Source organism: Rhincodon typus, chromosome 12 (assembly GCF_021869965.1).
Source record: "Rhincodon typus isolate 14 chromosome 12, sRhiTyp1.1, whole genome shotgun sequence".
Taxonomy (NCBI): Eukaryota; Metazoa; Chordata; class Chondrichthyes; order Orectolobiformes; family Rhincodontidae; genus Rhincodon; species Rhincodon typus.
This window is the reverse complement of record NC_063343.1, coordinates 68,296,226-68,316,722: the sequence shown is the minus strand read 5'-3', so window position 1 is coordinate 68,316,722 and position 20,497 is coordinate 68,296,226. Positions and strand designations below refer to the sequence as shown.

General features: G+C 39.7%; 1 protein-coding gene across 1 annotated transcript in view; it reads left to right on the top strand.

The window, feature by feature from the left end:
- The window catches only part of LOC109912529 (protein diaphanous homolog 1), a 323,327-nt gene that overhangs the window by 61,791 nt on the left and 241,039 nt on the right, over positions 1 to 20,497 (top strand). Inside the window, exons 2-4 of the mRNA XM_048603507.1 lie at positions 12,766 to 12,792; positions 17,556 to 17,699; positions 19,240 to 19,341. Of these exons, the coding sequence (XP_048459464.1) occupies positions 12,766 to 12,792; positions 17,556 to 17,699; positions 19,240 to 19,341 (273 nt within the window). The remainder of the gene's footprint in view (positions 1 to 12,765; positions 12,793 to 17,555; positions 17,700 to 19,239; positions 19,342 to 20,497) is intronic.

Sequence of the window (20,497 nt, the reverse complement as noted above, 5' to 3'; positions counted from 1 at the left end):
CAATGGTCAAAGGTGTTCAGACCTCTGGTGGGACAGGAGATGTGTTGATGGCATTTTGGTAACATGTTCTTGAGGTTGGCCAGGTTGAAGTCACCAACTACGATGAATAAGGTCTCGTGGTGTTCTGTCTCAAGACAGTTTGAAGTGTTGTGTACTTCAAGTGCACTGTTCACTTCCACATGGTGTGGGATGTAGACCGCTTTCAGGATAGCAGAGGTAAACTTATGCAGCAGGTAGTGGGGATGGCACTTTTTATTGTAAGATATTCCTGGTCCGGGAAGCAGTAAATCACCGTGGTTGCCACATCTCAGCACCAGGAGGTGTTGGTTAGGAGGCAGACCGCATCGTCCCTTGCCTCTCCAAGGATGTCGAGCAGTCCATTCAGTGAACTTCAAGTATCAACCATTTCAAGTACTAGGTTACTGTCTGAAAAAGATTACATCCTGGCATTGATTCTAAATTAGTTACTCACTACTTTGAACCACTACATACTTGTCCACACTTACAGCTTCCCTTTTTATATCAAATTATTTGTGGCCAGTTACTTTTAACTGGGAAGAACCCAGTCCTTTCTTATAACATAGTCTTTTTTTTAAGCCAGACCCATGTGGCTGTTATCTACACAGCGGCACTACCTGCATGATACCAAACCATTTAAACGTGTAGGTTTACAGCTTTAATTTCCTGTAGGTGTTGAGTTAATTGATACAACAGGTGAACAGGAACAAGCTACAATAACTAACTTTTCAAAATTCTGATTTCAAATTTCTGCTAGCCTTGTTTCTCTCCATCTTAGTAACTTATCTCAGTCCTACATTTTGAAATCTATGTAATCTGATTTTTTTTTAATTCATTCGTGGGATGAGGTTAACAGTGACTAGGCCAGCATTTATTGCCCATCCCAGAGGACAGTTAAGAGTCAACCACATTGTTGTGGAAACAGAATCACGTAGTCCAGACAGGTAAGGATGGCAGTTTCCTTTCCTAAAAGGCATTAGTATACCAGATAGGTTTTTCCAACAATCAACAATGGTTTCGTGGTCACCATTAGACTCTTAATTCCAGATTGTTATCCAACATCTACCACAGCAGCGTTCGTACCCAGGTCCCAAAAACACCACCAGGGTCTCTGGTTTAACAGTCCAGTGATAATACCACTAAGTCATTGCTACCCCCTGTCCCCAGTTTTGATCGTTTCACCTTTCTTTCATCTGTCCAAGTGCAGAGAAGATATATGGGAACACCACTGCCTGCAAGTTCCCTTCCAAGTCACGTGTCATCCTGACTTGGAAATTTATCACCATTCCTGCTGAGTCACAATGCTGGAACTCGTTCCCTAGACAGCATGTGGGTGCACCTACACCAAATGGATTGCAGTGGTTTAAGAAGGTAACTCTCCACCATTTTCTGAGGGAAATAAAGGTCGGCCCAGCAAACGGCACCTACACCCTGTGCGGGAATTTAAAGTTGTCTGAAATTCAGTCCTGAAAATCATCTGGAAATTTCTTGCATCTTCTTCTCATCTTCGAGTTGGTTTTGTTGAATACACATTTAATGATCGCATGCCACCTACAAAATTGCCACCTGCTGTATATGAAAATAGATTGCACCTTTATTTAAAATATTCCTCTATGGTTAAGCAAACATTTCAAATATTTTGGAGCACTTCTCCAAAAAGATGTTGTTCCTTTCTCTCTGAAATCTGCTGTCACCGACCCTTTCCTTTTTAAAACAAATATCCATGCAAGCTACTGTCCGATCTCCTACCTCCCTTTCCTCTCCACAGTTCTTCAGTTGCTCACAAAACTCCATGTCTGACTCTTCCAAATAAGCCACAGTACAAAACAGTGCTTAGCAAAGTCGAAAATGCCATTCTGAGATATTCCCCCAGATCTTGCTCAATTTTTCTGCAGCCTTAGGCAGAGTTGACCACATCATTTTCTTCCAAGACCTCTCCACTGTCATCCTCACCTGGTTCCATTATTATCTATCTACTCTTAAACTAAATCATTTGAAGTGACTAATTACTGCCTTAATACTCTCAATTGTCAATGAAACAGCACAAGGTGTTATTCAGAATGTCTTAAAGTGAAACTTGTGCAGCAATAATCTCACCAATGCTCCAGTTGGGTTTTGCCAGGGCAATTGAGTTCCAGTCCTTATGACAACCTTAGTCCAAATATAGATGAAAGAGGTGAATTCAAGAAACTACGTGAGTTTGGGTGTATTTGTCCAAGTATATATCAAACTTACCTGATGTGGCTTCGTGTTACTTTTCAAAAAAAAAATCAATGGTTTAGAAAAACACCTTGGAAATTTATTGCTTAGTAGGTATTATGTAAATGTATTTCCATGCCATACTGAACTGTCACAATTCTGCTGCTGTTACATAATCTTAGCTGATTCATCACTTTGGCCTTGCAATGACAGTAGGGCTACAATCTTGAATAAACCATTAAATCAAGGCTGCATCCATTTCTTTAGATGAATCTAAAAGATCCCAGTGCATGAAGGAGGGATGGGGGTGGCGAGATCTCTGGATGACACAACCAGTACTCTATTCTTCAGAAGCACCACCAAAAGCAAAGCACTTGGTTGTTTATTGAGGTCCTCTTGTTGGGACCTCCCTGTGCTTTGCAATCTACAATTGTAATTCACTGGCTATAAAACATTGTTCTGCTATACAAAAGAGCACAGTATATGAAAAAAAATCATTCTGAACAGATTCACTTTAAACTATATGACAGATTTTAGTTTTGCTCAACATTACATACTACGTCCATTATGTTATATTTATTCTTAGCTGAGACAAGAGATTCTCTCTCCACCGGCATTGCTGTATTGCGTGGTTTTTGGAAGACAGGAGTGAGGCTAATTGGTTAACTCTGTGCTAGCCAGCTCTCCATGAGCTGAATGGCGTCTTCCTGTGCAATATAATTCTATGCATAGGTCCAAGTGATGAATTCCCCTTGCAATCATTTCATGAAAGTTCTTTGTAATAACTAACTTTTTAACATCTCATCTGGAAACGGTCCCTGGAGGAGTTGGTAATCTCAGTTGATGAATGAGATTAAAAGCTAATAAGATGCAGAATGAAGCCAAAGGAGCTGATACAATCCTTGTGCAGTCTGTGATCGTCCATGGAGGTCAGTCTTCTCACTTTCCCCTTTGCTTACAGAATAATATCCACTCAAGCAGACATGTCCAGTTGTTTCTTTATAATGCAGAGAGATGCCTAAGGTCTTGCATCGACTATGGCTAATTACCTACGGTCGCATACAAGTTTTGAGTGTAATATCAATCTTCTGTTTTTATATTTGAAGTTTGCTATTTGTGTTTTTTGCTCTTGGGTGAAGATGTGGAGGGAAAAGGAATAACGTTTTTTTGTTTCTTTTCTGTGATTATGCGCAGAATGGTAAATGACCCATCTTCCTGTTGTGTGAGACATAGCCAGTGCTCTGCACAGGTACAGCAGATTCATTCATTCTAAAATTAAAAATCCTTTAAGCAGATGAGTCATTCTGTCACCATGTACTCAGACAGGGCGGGTTTGAATTTCTAGATAGCCACTGTTTATTTTATGACCATGTGCTTTTTCTTTCAATAATTTTTTTTAATATAAGTGCCAGGTTTTAATTGGCTTTGGAAGGAACAGTTTTCATTAAATGTTTCACCTTGCTGTTTGGTTTCCAAAGCATGAAGAGGAAAGCAGATTTCTGATATACAGATGCTTTCATAATGTTATCCTATCTAACTTCAGAACTGAAATACAATGATCAGACTGTTGGCCTGAAATTTTGATCAGGCTCGGATGAAGTTGCCACAAGGATCTTGCTTGGAAACATCTGGTAAAACAAGGATGTATGAATCATTTGTGTTATTTGGATTTCCAGGAAGCAACGGTTAGCTTTTTATTGTGCCTATGACACCCATTACTGTCTGCTTAAAAATCACTTGCCTGAGAAGGTTCTAATTGGAATGGAGACAGTTTATACATGTACCCCTTATTAGGACACGAGGAAGATGAATATTGTTGAGAAAGGAAACTTGCAGTTGAAACTTGTCTTGCATTGATCAGGACAGAATTGCAAAAATGCCAGTTGTCTTGGAGGAGTAAAGGGCACTGACTGGCAAGTCAACTTTGGTCGATGAGTTACTACCACTGCATAGTAGCAGTATGAAATGGTTTGCTTCATCTGTTGCTCAAAATCTTTGAAATATTGTACTCTCCCAGGCTAACTGGAAGTAGGCTAGTTGCCTTTCTTATTGGAAAGTGGTGGCTTTGGGCCCGTTGGTGAGTATGCACACAAGGATTGCCCTGTTTGGGGGAACTGTGAGTGTTATGTCCTAACTGGACGCTGTTGTCAAACCAAAAACACATTTTGCCTCCCACGCAAAAGTGGTATATGAATTTCAGTGGCAGTGAGATGCCAAGTGCGTAGGCCTGATGTTCCCGTGACTGGCAAATTGTATCAAACACTAAACCTGAAGCCTTTGTCATAAATTAGATCATTTTCCTGTTATCTCGGGAAAAAGTTGTCATGGTCATGTAGCACTAACGGTCTTTGCTACATTATTTACACTGCAAACTTAGTATCTGAGCAAATTAATGTTGCTTCATTCTGACACTGTTGCAGGACTATGAACTCAGCTTGTGTCACTGCTCTTCTGAGAGATTTTCTGCTAGAGTTACTGTTGGAGTTTAAGCTCTTACTGAAATGGAAGGCAGTTGTATAATTCTTTCTGCATCCTTGGATTAGTCCAAAATCAATTTATAAGCAATGGAGTACCCTTTAAAGTAATGTAGAAATACCAAGCACTCTTTTCTTTGCAGAAACAAACCAGATAGATAAAGGGGAAGCAGTGGATGTAATATATTTGAATTTTCCGACTGTTTTTGATAAGGTGCCACACATTAGGCTACTTAATAAGTGCTCATGGTGTTGGAGGTAATATATTAGCATGGATAGAGGATTGGCTAACTAATAGATGTCAAAGGGTTGGGATAAGGGGTCATTTTCATGATGGCAAACTGTAACTATTGCAAGGCCATAGGGATCAGTGCAGGGGCTACGATTATTTGCAATTTATGTTGAAGACTTGGATGAGGGAAGTGAATGTACATTAGCCAGGTTTGCAGATGACACAAAATATCTGGGAAGCAAGTGGGAAGGCTGATGCTGAGTCTGCAGAAGTGAAGTGAATAAGCAAAAACTTGGCACATGATTTGATGTCTTCGTGCATGAATCACCAAAAGCTAGCATCCAAGTTCACCTCGTGATAGGGAAGGGAAATGGAATGTTGGTCTTTATTTCAAAGGGAATAGAGTACAAAAATAGGGAGGTTTAGTTAGAACTATACAAGGCACTACTCAGACCATAGCTAGAATACTGTGAACAGCTTTGGGCCCCTTATCATAGGAAAGGTTTTCTGGTATTGGAGGTATTCCAGGGAAGGTTCCCTAAGCTAATACCAGGTTTGGAGAGACTGTCTTTTTTTGAGGAGAAAAGGAGCAGATTGGATCTGTACTCATTGGAATATAGAGGAATAAAAGGAGACGTTATTGAAACACACAAGATTCTTAGGGGACTTGATAGGATAGATACGGAAAGTTTGTTTCCCCTTATGGGAGAGTCTAGGACCAGAGGACATAATCTCAACAGCAAGTGTCACAAATTTAAGAAGAGATAAGGAGGAATTTCTTCTCTCAGAGGGTGGTGAATTTGTGGAATTCTTTGCCAGAAAGGGCTATTGAGTCTGGGTTATTGAGTGTATCTAAGGCTGAGATAGACAGATTTTTGATCAGTCAAGGAATCAGAGTTATGGGAAAAGACAGGAAAGAGGAGTTGAGGATTCTCAAATCAGCCATGATCTCGTTGATTGGTAAAGCGCACAATGATCTGAATGGGCTACCCCGGTTCCTTAAGTCTTATGGTGTAATGGAGAGATGGGCGCCAACAATCAGGGATGTGAGAGACTGAAGAGGTTCAGAAATTGAGGATACAATTTCTCTACAAATACAAAATTACAATACCCAACACCAGAATAAAATATTTGTCCACCAAAGGCTGAATAGGCGGGGACTGTTTTTCACTGAAGCGTAGGAAGTTGAGAGGTGACCTTATGGAAGTTTATAAAATGATGAGGGATATAGATAGAGTTAATAGTAGTTGTCTTTTCCCTTGGGTGGCGGATTTCAAGACTAGGGGGCACATTTTTAAGGTGACTGGAAAGAGATTTAAAAAAGACATGAGGGACAAATTTTTCACTCAGAGGATGGTTTGCATGTGGAATGAACTTCCTGAGGAAGTGGTGGAAGTGGGTACAGTTACAATGCTTAAAAAACATTTGGATAAGTACATCAGTAAGAAAGGTTTGGAGGGATATGGGCCAAGAGCAGGCAGGTGGGACTAGATTGTTTGGGATTATGATCAACATGGATTGGTTGGACCGAAAGGTCTGTTTCCATGCCATACAATTCTATGATTCTAATTATTGCATTTGTTTATATTAAACAGTATTATTCTCTCTTCTGCAATCTCCTTTGACTGAAAAGCAGCATAATGTAGTTAACAAATGGCTGATGAGGTGATAAAGGTATTGGAAATCTGAAATGAAATGAGAACGTATGCAGAAATTGTAGAAGAAACTCAGCAGGTCTGGCAGCATCTGTACAGAAAGACACAGAATGAACATTTCCAGTACGATATGACCTCAACACTGAAATGGGGGGATTGGAAATGTTGTTTTTTATATTTTTGGCACAGGTGGAGTTGGAGCAAGGGGGGCAGATGATGTGGATACCCGGTGCAAAGGATAAAAGGTTTGCCAGTTGGGGTGAAAGAGAAACAAAGATGTAAAGTAAGTGTAAATTAAGGTGTGGAAGAATAAAAATGGGTCGTTGCAGATGAGAGCAGAAAGGAATAAAGCCAGACATGATTGGAAATACTTGAAGGTTGGACAGCGTCTGAGGAGAGAGGAATGTTGCTGTTATATCCTATAGTCAGTATGTCGGTGTGCCTTTTAGAGACTTGCTTATGGTACCATCACTGTATCATAGTATGTGAACTGATAGGATGTACGAGCATTAAACCATCTTACTTTGGATAATTTGACGCATGGTGCAACAAAGGAAGCATGCAGTTCTTTGTATCCAATTAGCTTAATATAAACCCAGACATCGATGTGTCTGTGAAAGGAATATTTGTATCTATTATTGAGCTACAATAAGCATCCCATTGGCTTCCTCAATGCCATGTTATTCACGCCTAGTTTCTTATTACATAAAGCATTGCTACATCAAGTAAAGATACCTTGCTGGAGGCAAAACCTACATTAAAGAATGAGAAGGAATTAAGGTGTCCAGAAGACTTTTCCAAAAAAAAAAAGATTGAAATCCTTGGCTTTATTGACAGAAAGGCCATTCTTGGCATGGAAGATCTGATACGTCTTCATTGAACACAGGTTAGTCCTCTGCTAGAGTTCATTGTTTAATTGTGGGCATCACAGTTTACAGAGTGCTTTGAAGAGGGTACAGATAAGCTTTGCTAGAATGATCCATCCCCCATCAGGATGGTCAAAGGGTTGTCTGCTGTGTCCTAGAAACAAGGCCTGAACTGTCCCATCCACCATCACCACCCTCCTCCACCTGGCCGAGCTCATCCTCACTCTGAACAACTTTTCGTTTAACTCCTCTCACTTTTTTCAGATCAAAGGGGTGGCCACAGGTACCCACATGGGCCTCAGTAATGCCTGTCTCTTTTTTGGTTGCGTGGAACATTACTGCAGCCCCCACCGACAACGCTTATGATGTCATCGATGTTCCAGAGTCAGTGCTGCCTCCCTCTCTTATCCGGAATTGGAAATGTTTATCTATTTCACTTTCAATTTCCATCCTGCTCTTACCTTCATCTGGTCTATCTCTGATTCCTACCTTCCCATCCTCTACGTGAGTAATGTAGTCTGTGCATTTCAGAGCCAGTTCAATGTCTGATTTGTAGCACATTAGTCCCAAAGACCGGTGAATTGTATCAAATAGCACATCCCTTTGGCTGATTGCAGTAGGCAAAGTACTGATCTTATAACAAACAAACAGCCCATGCTTACAAAACTCTTAAAATATAACTTCTAACATTAATTGCAATTGGAAAAGCACCTGTTGAACAATCCTAAGTATACTAATAATTAGACAACCAACCAGTTTAAGATAATCAGTTTAGTTCGCCGTATCGCTTGCTTGATCTTGCTGAAAGCAAAATATGTTTGTAGACCTGGTGTGTCCTTTTCAGGCAAAAGGAACACGTGCAGGCATTACACCTTTTTGAATAAGCAAAAAGGTGGAGAACACTGTCCCCCAGCAGCTTCCTGATGCATTTGCCATGGCAAGGCGTAGACTAAACAAAATTAACTTGCCAACCAATCAACCTTTTGTCATACAGTATAAGTTGTTCCTCCCTTTGAAATCTGGTGTTAGAAATGTAGAAAAATAAGTGAGGATTAGGCCATTCGGCCCTTCATGCCAGCTGTATCATTCATTATGATCATGACTGATCATCCAATTCAATAGCCTGTTCCTGGTACAGAAAATTCCCACTGTATTCTTCCATCTGTCCTGATAAGTGCAACAAGAAATCTTTTTGATGTGACATTTTTAAAAGAAATCCTCAAGTTCTGATCTACCATAAAACTATATTGGGAATAATAGAGTTTAAAATATTGCAAAATAAAAAGAAAGCATTTGTTTACAAGCCACTTTCCAGAAATGCTGCACATGGAACTGGCTGGATTGTGCAATTATTATTAGTGTGTTCATGGACAGTTAATTATGTACCACAGGATCTCAGAATATTGTGATGTATGAGTGGCTAATCAGCATGGCACTTGATGTAGCTTCTGTCTGAAGTTCTTGAACTGGGGTTTGAAATTGCATCATCTGCATCAGATGAGAATGTCATCAACTGAACCACATTGACAGTTAAAAGTGAAGCTGTTCGATTGGTCATAGAAATAGTGTTCTGGAACTACTCAGGCAGCATCTGTGGAGAATAATATATTCTGCAGCATTTTATGTTATTGAAGTCTCAGAGATTCATTGATCAACATCTCATCCACTACAATGACCACTAATGCTGAGGCCATGATTCATCTGGTAGATTGATCGATGGATATAGTCTTTGGGAGATGACTTAGGAATCACCATTTCTATCGGTTGCATGAGGACAGTTTTGATACTTGTATTTGCTGACTGGCAATTATTCTGATGAACAACCTGCTATTCATTATCCTTACAAATTCATCCATCAGTTGTGCAGAGAAAGAAAATCAAACAACAAAATATTTTTGTGGGACATTTGTGTTTCAAATGCACCAACACCATCTGGTGGAAGCAAACTACCACTGCCTCTAATGCTGTTAGTGTTTCATGTAATTATATTGTGGGCAGTGTTTTCAGTAGCGTTTTAAACAAAATAACAGTATTTCCACTGTTCACTGAAACATTTAATAGCTTATTCTAGAAGGAATCCCATTGTTTAAAAAATGCAAGAAAAAAATATGGAAATTAAAGTCCTTTCAGATTAACATTGGTTTGTGGGCATTAATAATCTATAATCAAAGATTGACTCAGCTGATTAGAGAATGCCAACACAAATGTGTAAATGCAAGTTAACACAATTAGTTGAAACTTTTCAGAAGACAATTTAGGTAGAGGACCGAGGAACGCCTATTGATAATATTTTTGTGGACTTCCAGGAGATTTTTGATTAAGTTCCATGCAAGAAACTATTTACTAAAATTAAAGCTTAAGGCATGAAAAACAAGTTATTGACTTGCTCAGGGGATTGGTTAGGTGGTAAAAGAAAGAGTCGGGGATAATGTATTTGATTTGGAAACAAGTGACTACCACTGTCCCAGGGCAAGTCCTGCAGAGGCCTTAACTTTTCATCATCTTTATCGATTACTCCTTTTCAGCACAGTTGAAGCCAATACCTTCCAAAGTTGCAGATTATGCAAAATTTGATGGCATCATCAGTGATATAGATGGGCACACAACATGTCAGGAAATCAAATCACAGACCATTCGGTCCAATTTGTCCATGCCAATCAATTTTCCTAAACTAAATTAATCCCATTTTCCTGTGTTTGACCTATATCCCTCTTAAACAATTCCTATTCATGTACCTGCCCAAATGTGTCTCAAATGTTGTTGCTGTACCTGCATCTACCAGTTCCTCTGGAAGTTCATTCCATATATGACCTGCCTTCTGAGAGAAAAAGTTGCCCCTCAGGTCCCTTTTATCTTTCTCCTCTCACCTTAAAACGATGCCGTCTAGTTTTGAACTCTTCAACCCGAGGTAAAAGACCTTTACTATTGACCTTATCAATGGCCTTCATGATTTTGTAAACCTCTATAAGGTCACCTCTCAACCTCTTCGGTTCCAGTGGAAAAATGTCCCAGCTTATCCAGCCTCTCCTTATAATCCCGTCCTGGCAACATCCTGGTAAATTCTGCACCTTCTCCAATAATATCAAAGCAGATGGTCATCCATTAAAGTGAGAGAAGAAAGATTGATATTATTCTGTACAGCAAAGAATGAAAGACCAGGCGGCTGCGATGTCTGCCCCATGCTTGGACTCAGAGCATCTGCTCTGGGCTGGAGAAGAACTTGCAGTAGGAGAGGGAGGATTCAATTGTCAAGGTCCATGTAGGAAGCAATGATATTGGTAGATCTATCAGAGAGATTCTACACAGCCAGTATGAGGAGCTAGATACCGGGTTAAGAAGCTGAACTTCAAAAGTAATAATCTCTGGATTAATACCTGATCCAAGTGCAAATTGGCATGTGGTAAACAAGCTTAGAAAGATGATCGCATGGCTGAAAGAAAAGTGGGTTCATGTTCATGAGACACTGGCACTAAAACTGCAGAAAGTGGGATTTGTACGTTTGGGAGGTTGTGATGAATCAAAGAGTGAGTGAAGGCAACAGAGGGAGGAAGTAATGTGGGAAATGATAAACAAGCAATGACAGAGACTACAGATCTAAGAACATATCAGCAGATGAGACTAGCCGTTACGAAAATAATAAAAGAATAAAAGGACAAAAAGTACAGTGTCTGAGTGCAAATAATATTCAAAGCAAAAGAGGTGACCTCGTTGTTTAAATTCAGGTAAGTGCGTACGATCTACTGAAATATAGCTGCAGAATGACTGAGATTGGATGCTGAACATTGAAAGATATATGACACCTAGGAAGGACTGGAAGCGAGGAAAGGGTGGAGGGGTGACTCTGTTAATTAAAGATGATGTTAGCACAGTAGAGAGGCATGACCTAAATTCAGTAAACCAGAATATAGAACCAGCCTGGTTAGAGATGAAGAATGTTAAAGGCAAGAGGTCACTAGTGGGAGTTGTGTACAGGCTTCTAAACAGTAGCCACATGATAGGACAGGGTATCAAGGAAGAAATAGTGGAAGTTTGTCAAAAAGATAAGGCAATTATCACGGGAATTTTAACGTACATGTTAACTGGAAAAGCCAGATAAGAAAAGTAATCAAAATGAGTTTGTTGAATGTTTTCAGTTAAACAGGGCATTGGTGAGACCACATCTGGGGTATTGTAAACTGTACTTACGGAAGTATGTTAATACATTAGAAACAGTTCAGAGAAGGTTTACTTAGCTAATGTCTGGGATGAATAGATTGCCTTATGCGGAATGGCTAGACAGGCTAGGCCTGTATCCTCTGGAGTTTAGAAGAGTCAGAGGTGACTTATCAGGGATATGTAGAGTTGGGGTTAAAATCTGATCAACCGCGATTTTAGTAATTGGCAGGGCAGGCTCAAAGGGCTGAGAGACCTATTCTTGTCACTTGTTCGTGTGGGACAGTTTCATAGACCAGCATATTATCATAGAATCCCTACAGTGTGGAAACGTGCCCTTTTGGTCCAACAAGTCCACACCAACCATCAGAGCATCCGACCCAGACCCATCTCCCTACAACCCATCTAATCTATACATCCCCAAACACCATGGGCAATTTAACATGGCCAATCCACCTAGCCTGCACATCTTTGGATTATATTATGGCACCAATCAGAAAGCAGGCTACATTAGACTTGGTTTTTACTAATGAGATAGGATTGATTACTGACCCCATAGTGAACTTGCTCCTGGGTGGCAGGAACCGTAACATTGAATTTTGCATACAGCTGAAGGGAGAGAAATGTGCGTCCAAGACGATTTTCAATTTAAACATGGGCAATTATGAGGGGGAGAGAGTAGAGCTAGTGAAAGTGAACAGGAAGTTTATGTTAAGGGGTAAGTCAAGTGAGATGCAGTGGCAAACCTTTAGAGGAATATTGCAGAAAACACAAAATAGATACATTGCAGCAGAAAAGAAAAATTCTAAGGGACTAATCCACCATTCACGGTTAAGTAAAAAAAAGTCAAAGATTGTTCAGACTGAAAGAAAAGATGTATGTTCAAAGATAGGTGGCAGGCCATAAGATTGGACAGAGAAGAAAAACAAAAAAACAATAATGGAAGATTGATAAGGTAGGGGGGAAAATGCAAGGTGCTCTGTTTCTTTCTCTAACTTTGTCCTGCTAGCTGTGCTTTGGTGCTGAAATGGTGACTCTTCCTGATGCTAGCGACTAACGGGTGATGGTGTTTTTAAAACTGCTTCTTGGGTATTTTCTGGGCTGTATTTCCCTATTGGTGGTGGACAGACACTTATCTATTTTTCTTTCTATTTACTTCCAAACTACAGACTTTTAAGAAGCTGATTCCTGATGAGGTAAGCATCTTAGATGTTTTTATTTTGCTCTGCTGTTTGCAGTATTTTCATGTTTTGTAACTTATAAATTACCTTTGTTTTGAACAATACTTTGTTCAGACTGAATCTGCCTTTGCTTCTGTGATCAACTGCAGAATATAGATAAATACTGTGAAGTCTGTAATTGTGGAATGTGCAACTCCTAGTGAATCTCATTGTAAATAATACTATTTCAGTAAAGTCTTATTTTCTTTTATTGTTTTTATACAACAGTAAAATCTGGTGAGTCTTTCACCTCTGCTGTTTTAAATGAAGTAGGATGCGGATGAGGGACTGGGGATGCAGTGTTGGAGCAGACGGAAATATGTAGGAAGGTTTACAGGAATCTCTCACTTGTGGGAGTAGTTGGGTAAGTACCTCAGCAAGGTGCTGAGTTGGACGCGAACTTTGCAAGGAAGTTGGATACATGAAGGGAATGGGGTAAGGGAGCTTGGCAAAGTCCCTCAGTTGGAGATGTGGGGAGGAAAAATATCTCTGTGTGGTTGCCGTCTTCTCCCAGTCTCGGAGGAAATCATTCCTGCAAGCCACTGTGGCTTCCGACTAAACCATGGAACTATGGATCTGATTTTCACTTCTCAGCAAGAGAAATGCCAGGAACAACAACAACTCTACATGGTCTTCATTGATCTGCCAAGGTCTTTGACTTGGTCAGTTGGAAGATCCTGTCAAAAGTTGGCTGTCCAGTGAAATTCATCAATACCCTCGGTCTCCTCCATGACAAGATGTCGATGATAATCCTCACCAATGGTAATATGACAGAATCTTTTGAGGTCAAGGTAGCAGCCAAGCTGGGATGTGTCATTACCCCACCCTTTTGTCCATCTGCATCATCACAGTTCTTCATCTTGTCAAGAACAAACTTCCTAGTGGTGTGCACATTGCCTACTTCAGTTGGTTGAAAATCAAGAAGAAAATGACAGACACTGACCTCGCTTGTGAAACTTCATTCTGCAGATAACAATGTCATCTCTGCTCTCTAGGAAGAGAATCTTCAAGGCTCATTTAATGCCTTCATGGAAGCATACCAAATAATTGGTCTTAAATCCTTCACAATCTGTCTTGGGTCAGTTTCTGGTCTGTCCCACCATTAGGGTTAATAGAGAAATCCTCCCAGACATGGAATATTTCCCTTACCTGGGAAGCTATTTTTCATCTAAGGCTGACATTGATGCAGAAATTCAACATCACATCTAATTGGTGAACATCACTGATACCTAAGAATGAGAATCTTCAACTGTGACATCAGTGCTGATGACAAGATCCTTGTGTATAAGGCAGTCATCCTTCCAACTCTTCTTTACGGCTTCAAAACTTGAACTACGTACAGAAACCACCTCAAGACCCTTGAGAGGTACCATCAGTGTTGTCTGAGATGGATTCTTTGCATCGGCTGGGAAGACAGGCGTACTAACATCAGTGTCCTTTAAAATAGTTAACAGCACCACCAAGGCCAAGATCATCTGAAACTAACACCGCTGGACTGGCCATGTGCTTAGGCTGCGTGAGTTCTGACAAACAAAGCAAATCATTTTAACCCAGATCAAGGAAGGCACTCAAACAAGAGGAAGGTAAAGTGATCATTTCGAGCCCTGAAGGCTTCCCTCAAGAAGTGTGACATAGATGTGAATGCATGGGAGATCTCATTCAGAAGAAACTGACTGGAGGAAACTCCTGTGTCAAGGGACCCAGTTCTTTTCTTTTGGGCAAGAGCAAGTATGGAAAAGGAACCAGACAAAGGAATACCAATGATATCACGGCCAGGGACCAATTCCACTTCTTAAAAACATCTACCAAATGTGTGGTGGGCGATGTAGCTCTAGGAATGGGCTGAACAGCCATACAAGGACCACAGAACCCATGACCAGTGGTACTGAATTTCACATGTGGACAATCCTAGTTAACAAGTGATTGACAATGATTCAACATCATGAGGGATTTGGGCAGAGTAGATGGGCCCGAAGGGCTGAAAACAAGAGATCATAATTTAATGTGAGTGGCAAAAGAACCAAATGCGACATGAGGAAAATAATTCTGCACAGTGAGCTGGTGTGATCTGGAATTCGTGGTTCAAGAGTGTGGTGGAAGCTGGTTCAATCATTACCTTCGAAAATGGAGGTACTGGTGTTAGACTGGGTGGACAAAGTCAGAAGTCACACAACACCAGGTTACAGTTCAGGTTCATTTAAAATCACAAGCTTTTGGATCAGTGCTCCATTCTAAGGTAAAGTGGAGAGAAGTGCATGGGCACAGAATTTATAGGCAGAGAGAGCACTGCAAGATAAGTAAGGAAGATTTTCAAACATAGAACAGTACGATGGGGTTACATGTAACACGACATGAACCCAAGATCACAGTTGATGCCATCTTCATTGGTACAGAACTTGACTATTAGTCCTGCATAACCATCACCAGACAAAAATGTTCCCTCTCAGTCTGGAACACTTCAGTGGTCAAGGACATTCAGCCTCCAACCTTTGGGTAATCATCGTCCAAGGCGGCCTTTGAAATACACAGCAACGCAGAATTGCTGAGCAGGAACTGAGCCAAATTCCATACTTGTGAAAATGGCCTCAACTGTGATCTTGCGTTCATGTCGAGCTACACGTAACCACACCATACTGTTCTTTGTTTGAAAATCTTCCTTACTGTTCTATTTTGACACCATCAACTTGATAATTTATGATCTCTCTACCTTAATTAGTTTGTGCAGTTTGGGTTACTTGTTACTTTGGTTAGACCCTTGTCATGTGATACATACCTATCATGTTACTCTAGCCATTTGGTTTGTCTCTAGCATCAACTTATTTTTAATTTTTTGTAATTATTTGTCTGTCTTAACTAATCGGGTCATCCCTTCACTTGCTATTCAGTTGTAGACACCTTACTCACATCATTTGACAGTTTTGATCACCTGCAAAGTCTTGTTATTCAGCCTGTCGACACTCCACTCACACCATTTGTGCTATCTTTGGTCTTTCGAAAGAATTAACTGTGTCTTATTTTGGAACCATCTTCTCCCCAAAAAACGCTTCCTTTTATCATATCAGAGATAGAAGGAACTGCAGATGCTGGAGAATCTGAGATAACAAGTTGTAGAGCTAGATGAACGCAGTCGGCCAAGCAGCATCAGAGGAGCAGGGAAACTGACGTTTCGGGCCGAGACCCTTCTTCAGAAATTTGGAAGAAGGGTCTAGGCCCGAAACATCAGCTTCCCTGCTCCTCTGATGCTGCTTGGCCTGCTGCGTTCATGCAGCTCTATGCCTTGTTATCTCCTTTAATCATATATCCAGTTAGCACCCCTAACATATTTTCCATTCTTTTCTGTGTAAACAATTTTTAATCTGTTTTGCTGTTATCCTTAAATTCTATGCTGCTTAATATTTCCTTGCAATCCCTATATGAATATGTCATTATCTTTGAATTGGAACGTTGTAGCATGTGTTTTTTAAATGCATAATAAATATTTTTGTGATCAGCTGAGGAGCAGGTTTAGTGTTGATATCTCCTAATGTAGTACAAATTTCTACTTGATCTCTACTATGTTTGTGTATAAGATGTCCTGAACCTGTACTCCTGCAGCTCTCCATGAATATTACACAAGAGTTGCTTGAATTCTGTTTAAAGAAAATAAATGTTCTATTCCAGTTGTCAGCAACTGGTCATTTCCATCCATTGTGTCCTTTGGATCTTTAGATCCTTTTGTTTAACCCCTCACATAACTGCAGTCTCCAACCCTCACCACCAGTGTGTATGCTATTAGCTTAACTGTAATTCTGAAATAAATATAAAGACACAGCTACTGTTTATGATCTGAAGATGCCGTCCCTATTTCAAGAACAGTTCTTTTGTTGACTTTGGCAGATTTAATTCAACAACAATGTTTTTCTAGGTTTCTGTGTAAGGTCATACATGCAAACAGTATGCTATTTGATGCTTCAAGCCTGCTGTGCCAATAAGTAAGATCAGACCTGATCAATTTATACCAAGCCCCATTCAAAATCACCTTTTTGTTGGCTGCCAGTCAAGCTATGTACTTATTTGAAAATTCTCAGTCTTGATTTCAAATTACATCATTTCTTCAGCCACTTTTGACTCTTTAAACTCTTTCATCCCAACAAACCTTTGAGTTATCTAGCTTGAGCAATCCTGTTTTGAATTGCTCCCTCATTGATGTCAAAACTATCAATTGCCTAGGCTGTAAGTTCTGGAATTTCCTCCCTTCCCCTCCATACCTTTCTTTCATCCATTAAGACGCTTAAAACCTGTCCTGATACCCCCAAATATGACACCAAGTAATGTAAGTTTCATAACCCTACTGTGAAGTGTTTTGATTTTCATTGTGTTAGAAGGGCTATTGAAATACAATGTTTATATTATTATTGGGGATACATCATTGGCTCAGGTATGGTGGAGGTGTGGCAGTTGTGCTTTGTATTTTCTTCCACTGAATTTGTGATATTTCTATTTCTATTTATAATTTATAATTTTGAATGCACTTGAAGAAAGGGGCTTGCATAGTATGATTTTTGTTCATAAACTGGTGAAGCAAAGATTCATTCTTAAAGAAAGATAAGTGCACGCTGAATCTATGAGCAAACGGGAAAGTGCCGCCCAGATCTGTTGGTGATTACATGGTCAGCCACAAATATTACTGTACAAATATAATTGTGAAATGTTACAGGGAACAAAAGAATATTTTATTCTTTCCTGCCTCTCTCTTGCAGCTGGAACGGTTCACCAGCATAAGGAAGAAGGAGAAGCCGTACGTTCAAGCAAAACACCCATCAACACCAATTTATGAAGATCATCTTTCTCCACTGACCTTGCTGTCTGACAGTGAGGTGCTGGATCTATTTGAGCAGATGTTGGTAGGTGCTGAGCCCTTCAACCTTTCACAACTTACTTCTGGAGTAAAGCCTTCAAATGTGTTGAAAGCATAAAATAAAGGTGTAAAGTACTGAGGACACGCAGTTAATCCTCATGATGCAATGGAAGAAAAGACTGTTTTGTGCTCAGTGTAGAGGCAGAGATTCAGCAAAGGCTGTTAAACATGCAACATACTTTTCCTCAATCTGCTGCTGATAGATTTGTGCATTTGTAACAATGATATTGCAAAATATTTAAAGCATTGCCTTTTTAAAATCAACTGTGCTTCCTGAGCTTTATTGAATTGCATAGGGTTGCTTGGTATTTTTAGCACACAAATTGGCCATTCGACCCAATCTGTACTTCTTTTGAACCACCTCCTATCTTTCCTCAGCTAAATCTACCGTTGTAACCCTTTATTCCTTTCTCCTTCGATTGCATGATTAGCTTCACCTTAAATTCATGTATACTGTTTTCTTTCACCGCTCCCTGCATTAGTGAATTTCACATTGATCTATGTTATTGAAGAGGGATTGCCCAGATATTCTTCCTTGGAAATCACTTCATGCTTTTGTTTTATCTCCCCTGTAGTTTTTGGGAAACTGATGCATCAGCTGGCAGATAAAGTGAATATTAATGAATGTAATGACTTTTTCTATCCATTGCATGCATTCGTATTTTATGTTTAGTGTAAAATTACAGGTCATCCTTTTTAAGAAAATTGATGCTAGTTTGTATTGCAAGAAAGATTGAGCTACAAATTAGTGTTTTAGAATTCTTCTAATCACTGAAAAAAAGCAATTTGAGTGCCTTAGACAACTGGCGTCAGTAATTAGGTCATCTAGTATACTTTGAACCACTTGGAGTTTGGAAGTCTTGCGTTAAATCCTTAATGGAACCTGGTAAGAGCAGGAGTTTGAATCAGATCCAAATCTTTAAAGGTCTTTCAAGTTAAACAAAGTTACAAGACAAATAACCAAATAAAATGTAATTATTAGATTTATTTTGGACTATTTGAATGTGCAACTTGCTACCAGTAGTTGGTGCAAGTAGCATTGATGATGTATTTAAGGGAAAGCTAGATGAACTAATGGGAAGAAAGGACGAAAATATTAGTTAGATGAATGAGAGTACGACAAAGTTCAGATAAACATTAAATATCTCCATGGATCTCTTAGGTAGAATGGTATGTTTCTGTGTGTAAATTCTGTAAGCTCAGAATTGATGCTCTTGCTGTTTAACAGACAATGTATTGTTTCGATTTATACACATATTGGCCACTTGAACAATGATAATGGTGAGATTGTCCATGTGAAATGGTACCTCAGCTTGAATCAACCTTCAGAAAATGAGCACAGAAGTTTGACGAGCTCAAATTTTTTCCTGTAAACTTTATTTTTAAGTTATTTTGCTACAGTGAATTCAGGAAGCCTTTATGAATGTGGGTTACTGGGGAAATTGTTCTAAGATAATAATGACCCCAACCCTTTAATTTCAATTCAAGAAATACATTTCTGATGTTTACTGTTTTTCTTTTAATAGCTTGACATGAATTTGAATGAAGAAAAGCAGCAGCCGTTGAGAAACAAGGATATGATGATTAAAAGAGAAATGGTTTCACAGTATCTTCATACCTCCAAAGCGGTAAGTACTGCACTGTTCCTCCTTGGGATTCTGTTTAGTGCTCCATGTCTTACATCATTTAAATATACTTTTGGTTGTTTTACATTTTAATCATTTGCACAGACCTATTTGAGTTTGTGGAGTGATTAAACCTGTGACTTATATGCATTTCAGGTTATGTTCCCATGGAACGTAATTTAATTCATTGTTATTTTGTAAGTGAAAATGTTAAAAAAAAAAAAAAAAAATTGTTCATGGGGAAGTGGGTGTTGCTGGCCAGGCCAGCATTTAATTGCCTAATTATCCTGTGATCTGAGTGGCTTGTCAGGGCAATTTCAGAGGGCGGTTAAAAGTCAATCGCAATGCTGTGGGTCTGGAGTAACATGTAGGCCAGACCAGATAAGGACAACAGATTTCCTTACCTGAGGGGCATTAGGGAACCATATGGTTTTCTTAATGACAATTGCCAATGGTTAAATGGTCACCTTTCGGCCAGCTTTTAGTTCAAAATTATTTTTATCTGAATTCAAATTTGTCCTTCATTGCCAATGGCATTGAGTTTAAAAGCAAGGAGGCTATGTTACAGCTGGAAAGGGTGTTGGTGAGGCTACACCTGGAGTACTACATGCTGATTTGTTCTCCTTACTTGAGAAAGGATATACTGGCACTGGAAGGTGTGCAGAGAAGATTCACTAGGTTGATTTTGGAGTTGACAGTGTTGGCTTATGAGGAGAGACTGAGTAGATGGGATTATATTTATTAGAATTTAGAAGAATGAAGGGGAATCTTGTAGAAACTTATAAAATTATGAAGGAAATAGATATGATAGAGTCAGAGAGGACGTTTCCACTGGCAGGTAAAACTAGAACAAGAGGACATAGCCTCAAAATTATGGGAAGCAGATTTAGGACTGAGCTGAGGAGGAACTTCTTCACCCAAAGGGTTGTGAATCTGTGGAATTCCCTGCTAGTGAGGTCGTTGAGGCTTGCTTGGTGAATGGTTTTAAAGCTAAGATGTTTTGAGCAGTAAAGGATTGAAGTAAACAAGGTGTACAGCTGGATGAACACAGCAGGCCAAGCAGCATCAGAGGAGCAGGAAGGCTGACGTTTCGGGTCCTGACCCCGCTTCATTTTCTGAAGAAGGGTCTAGGCCCGAAACGTCAGCCTTCCTGCTCCTC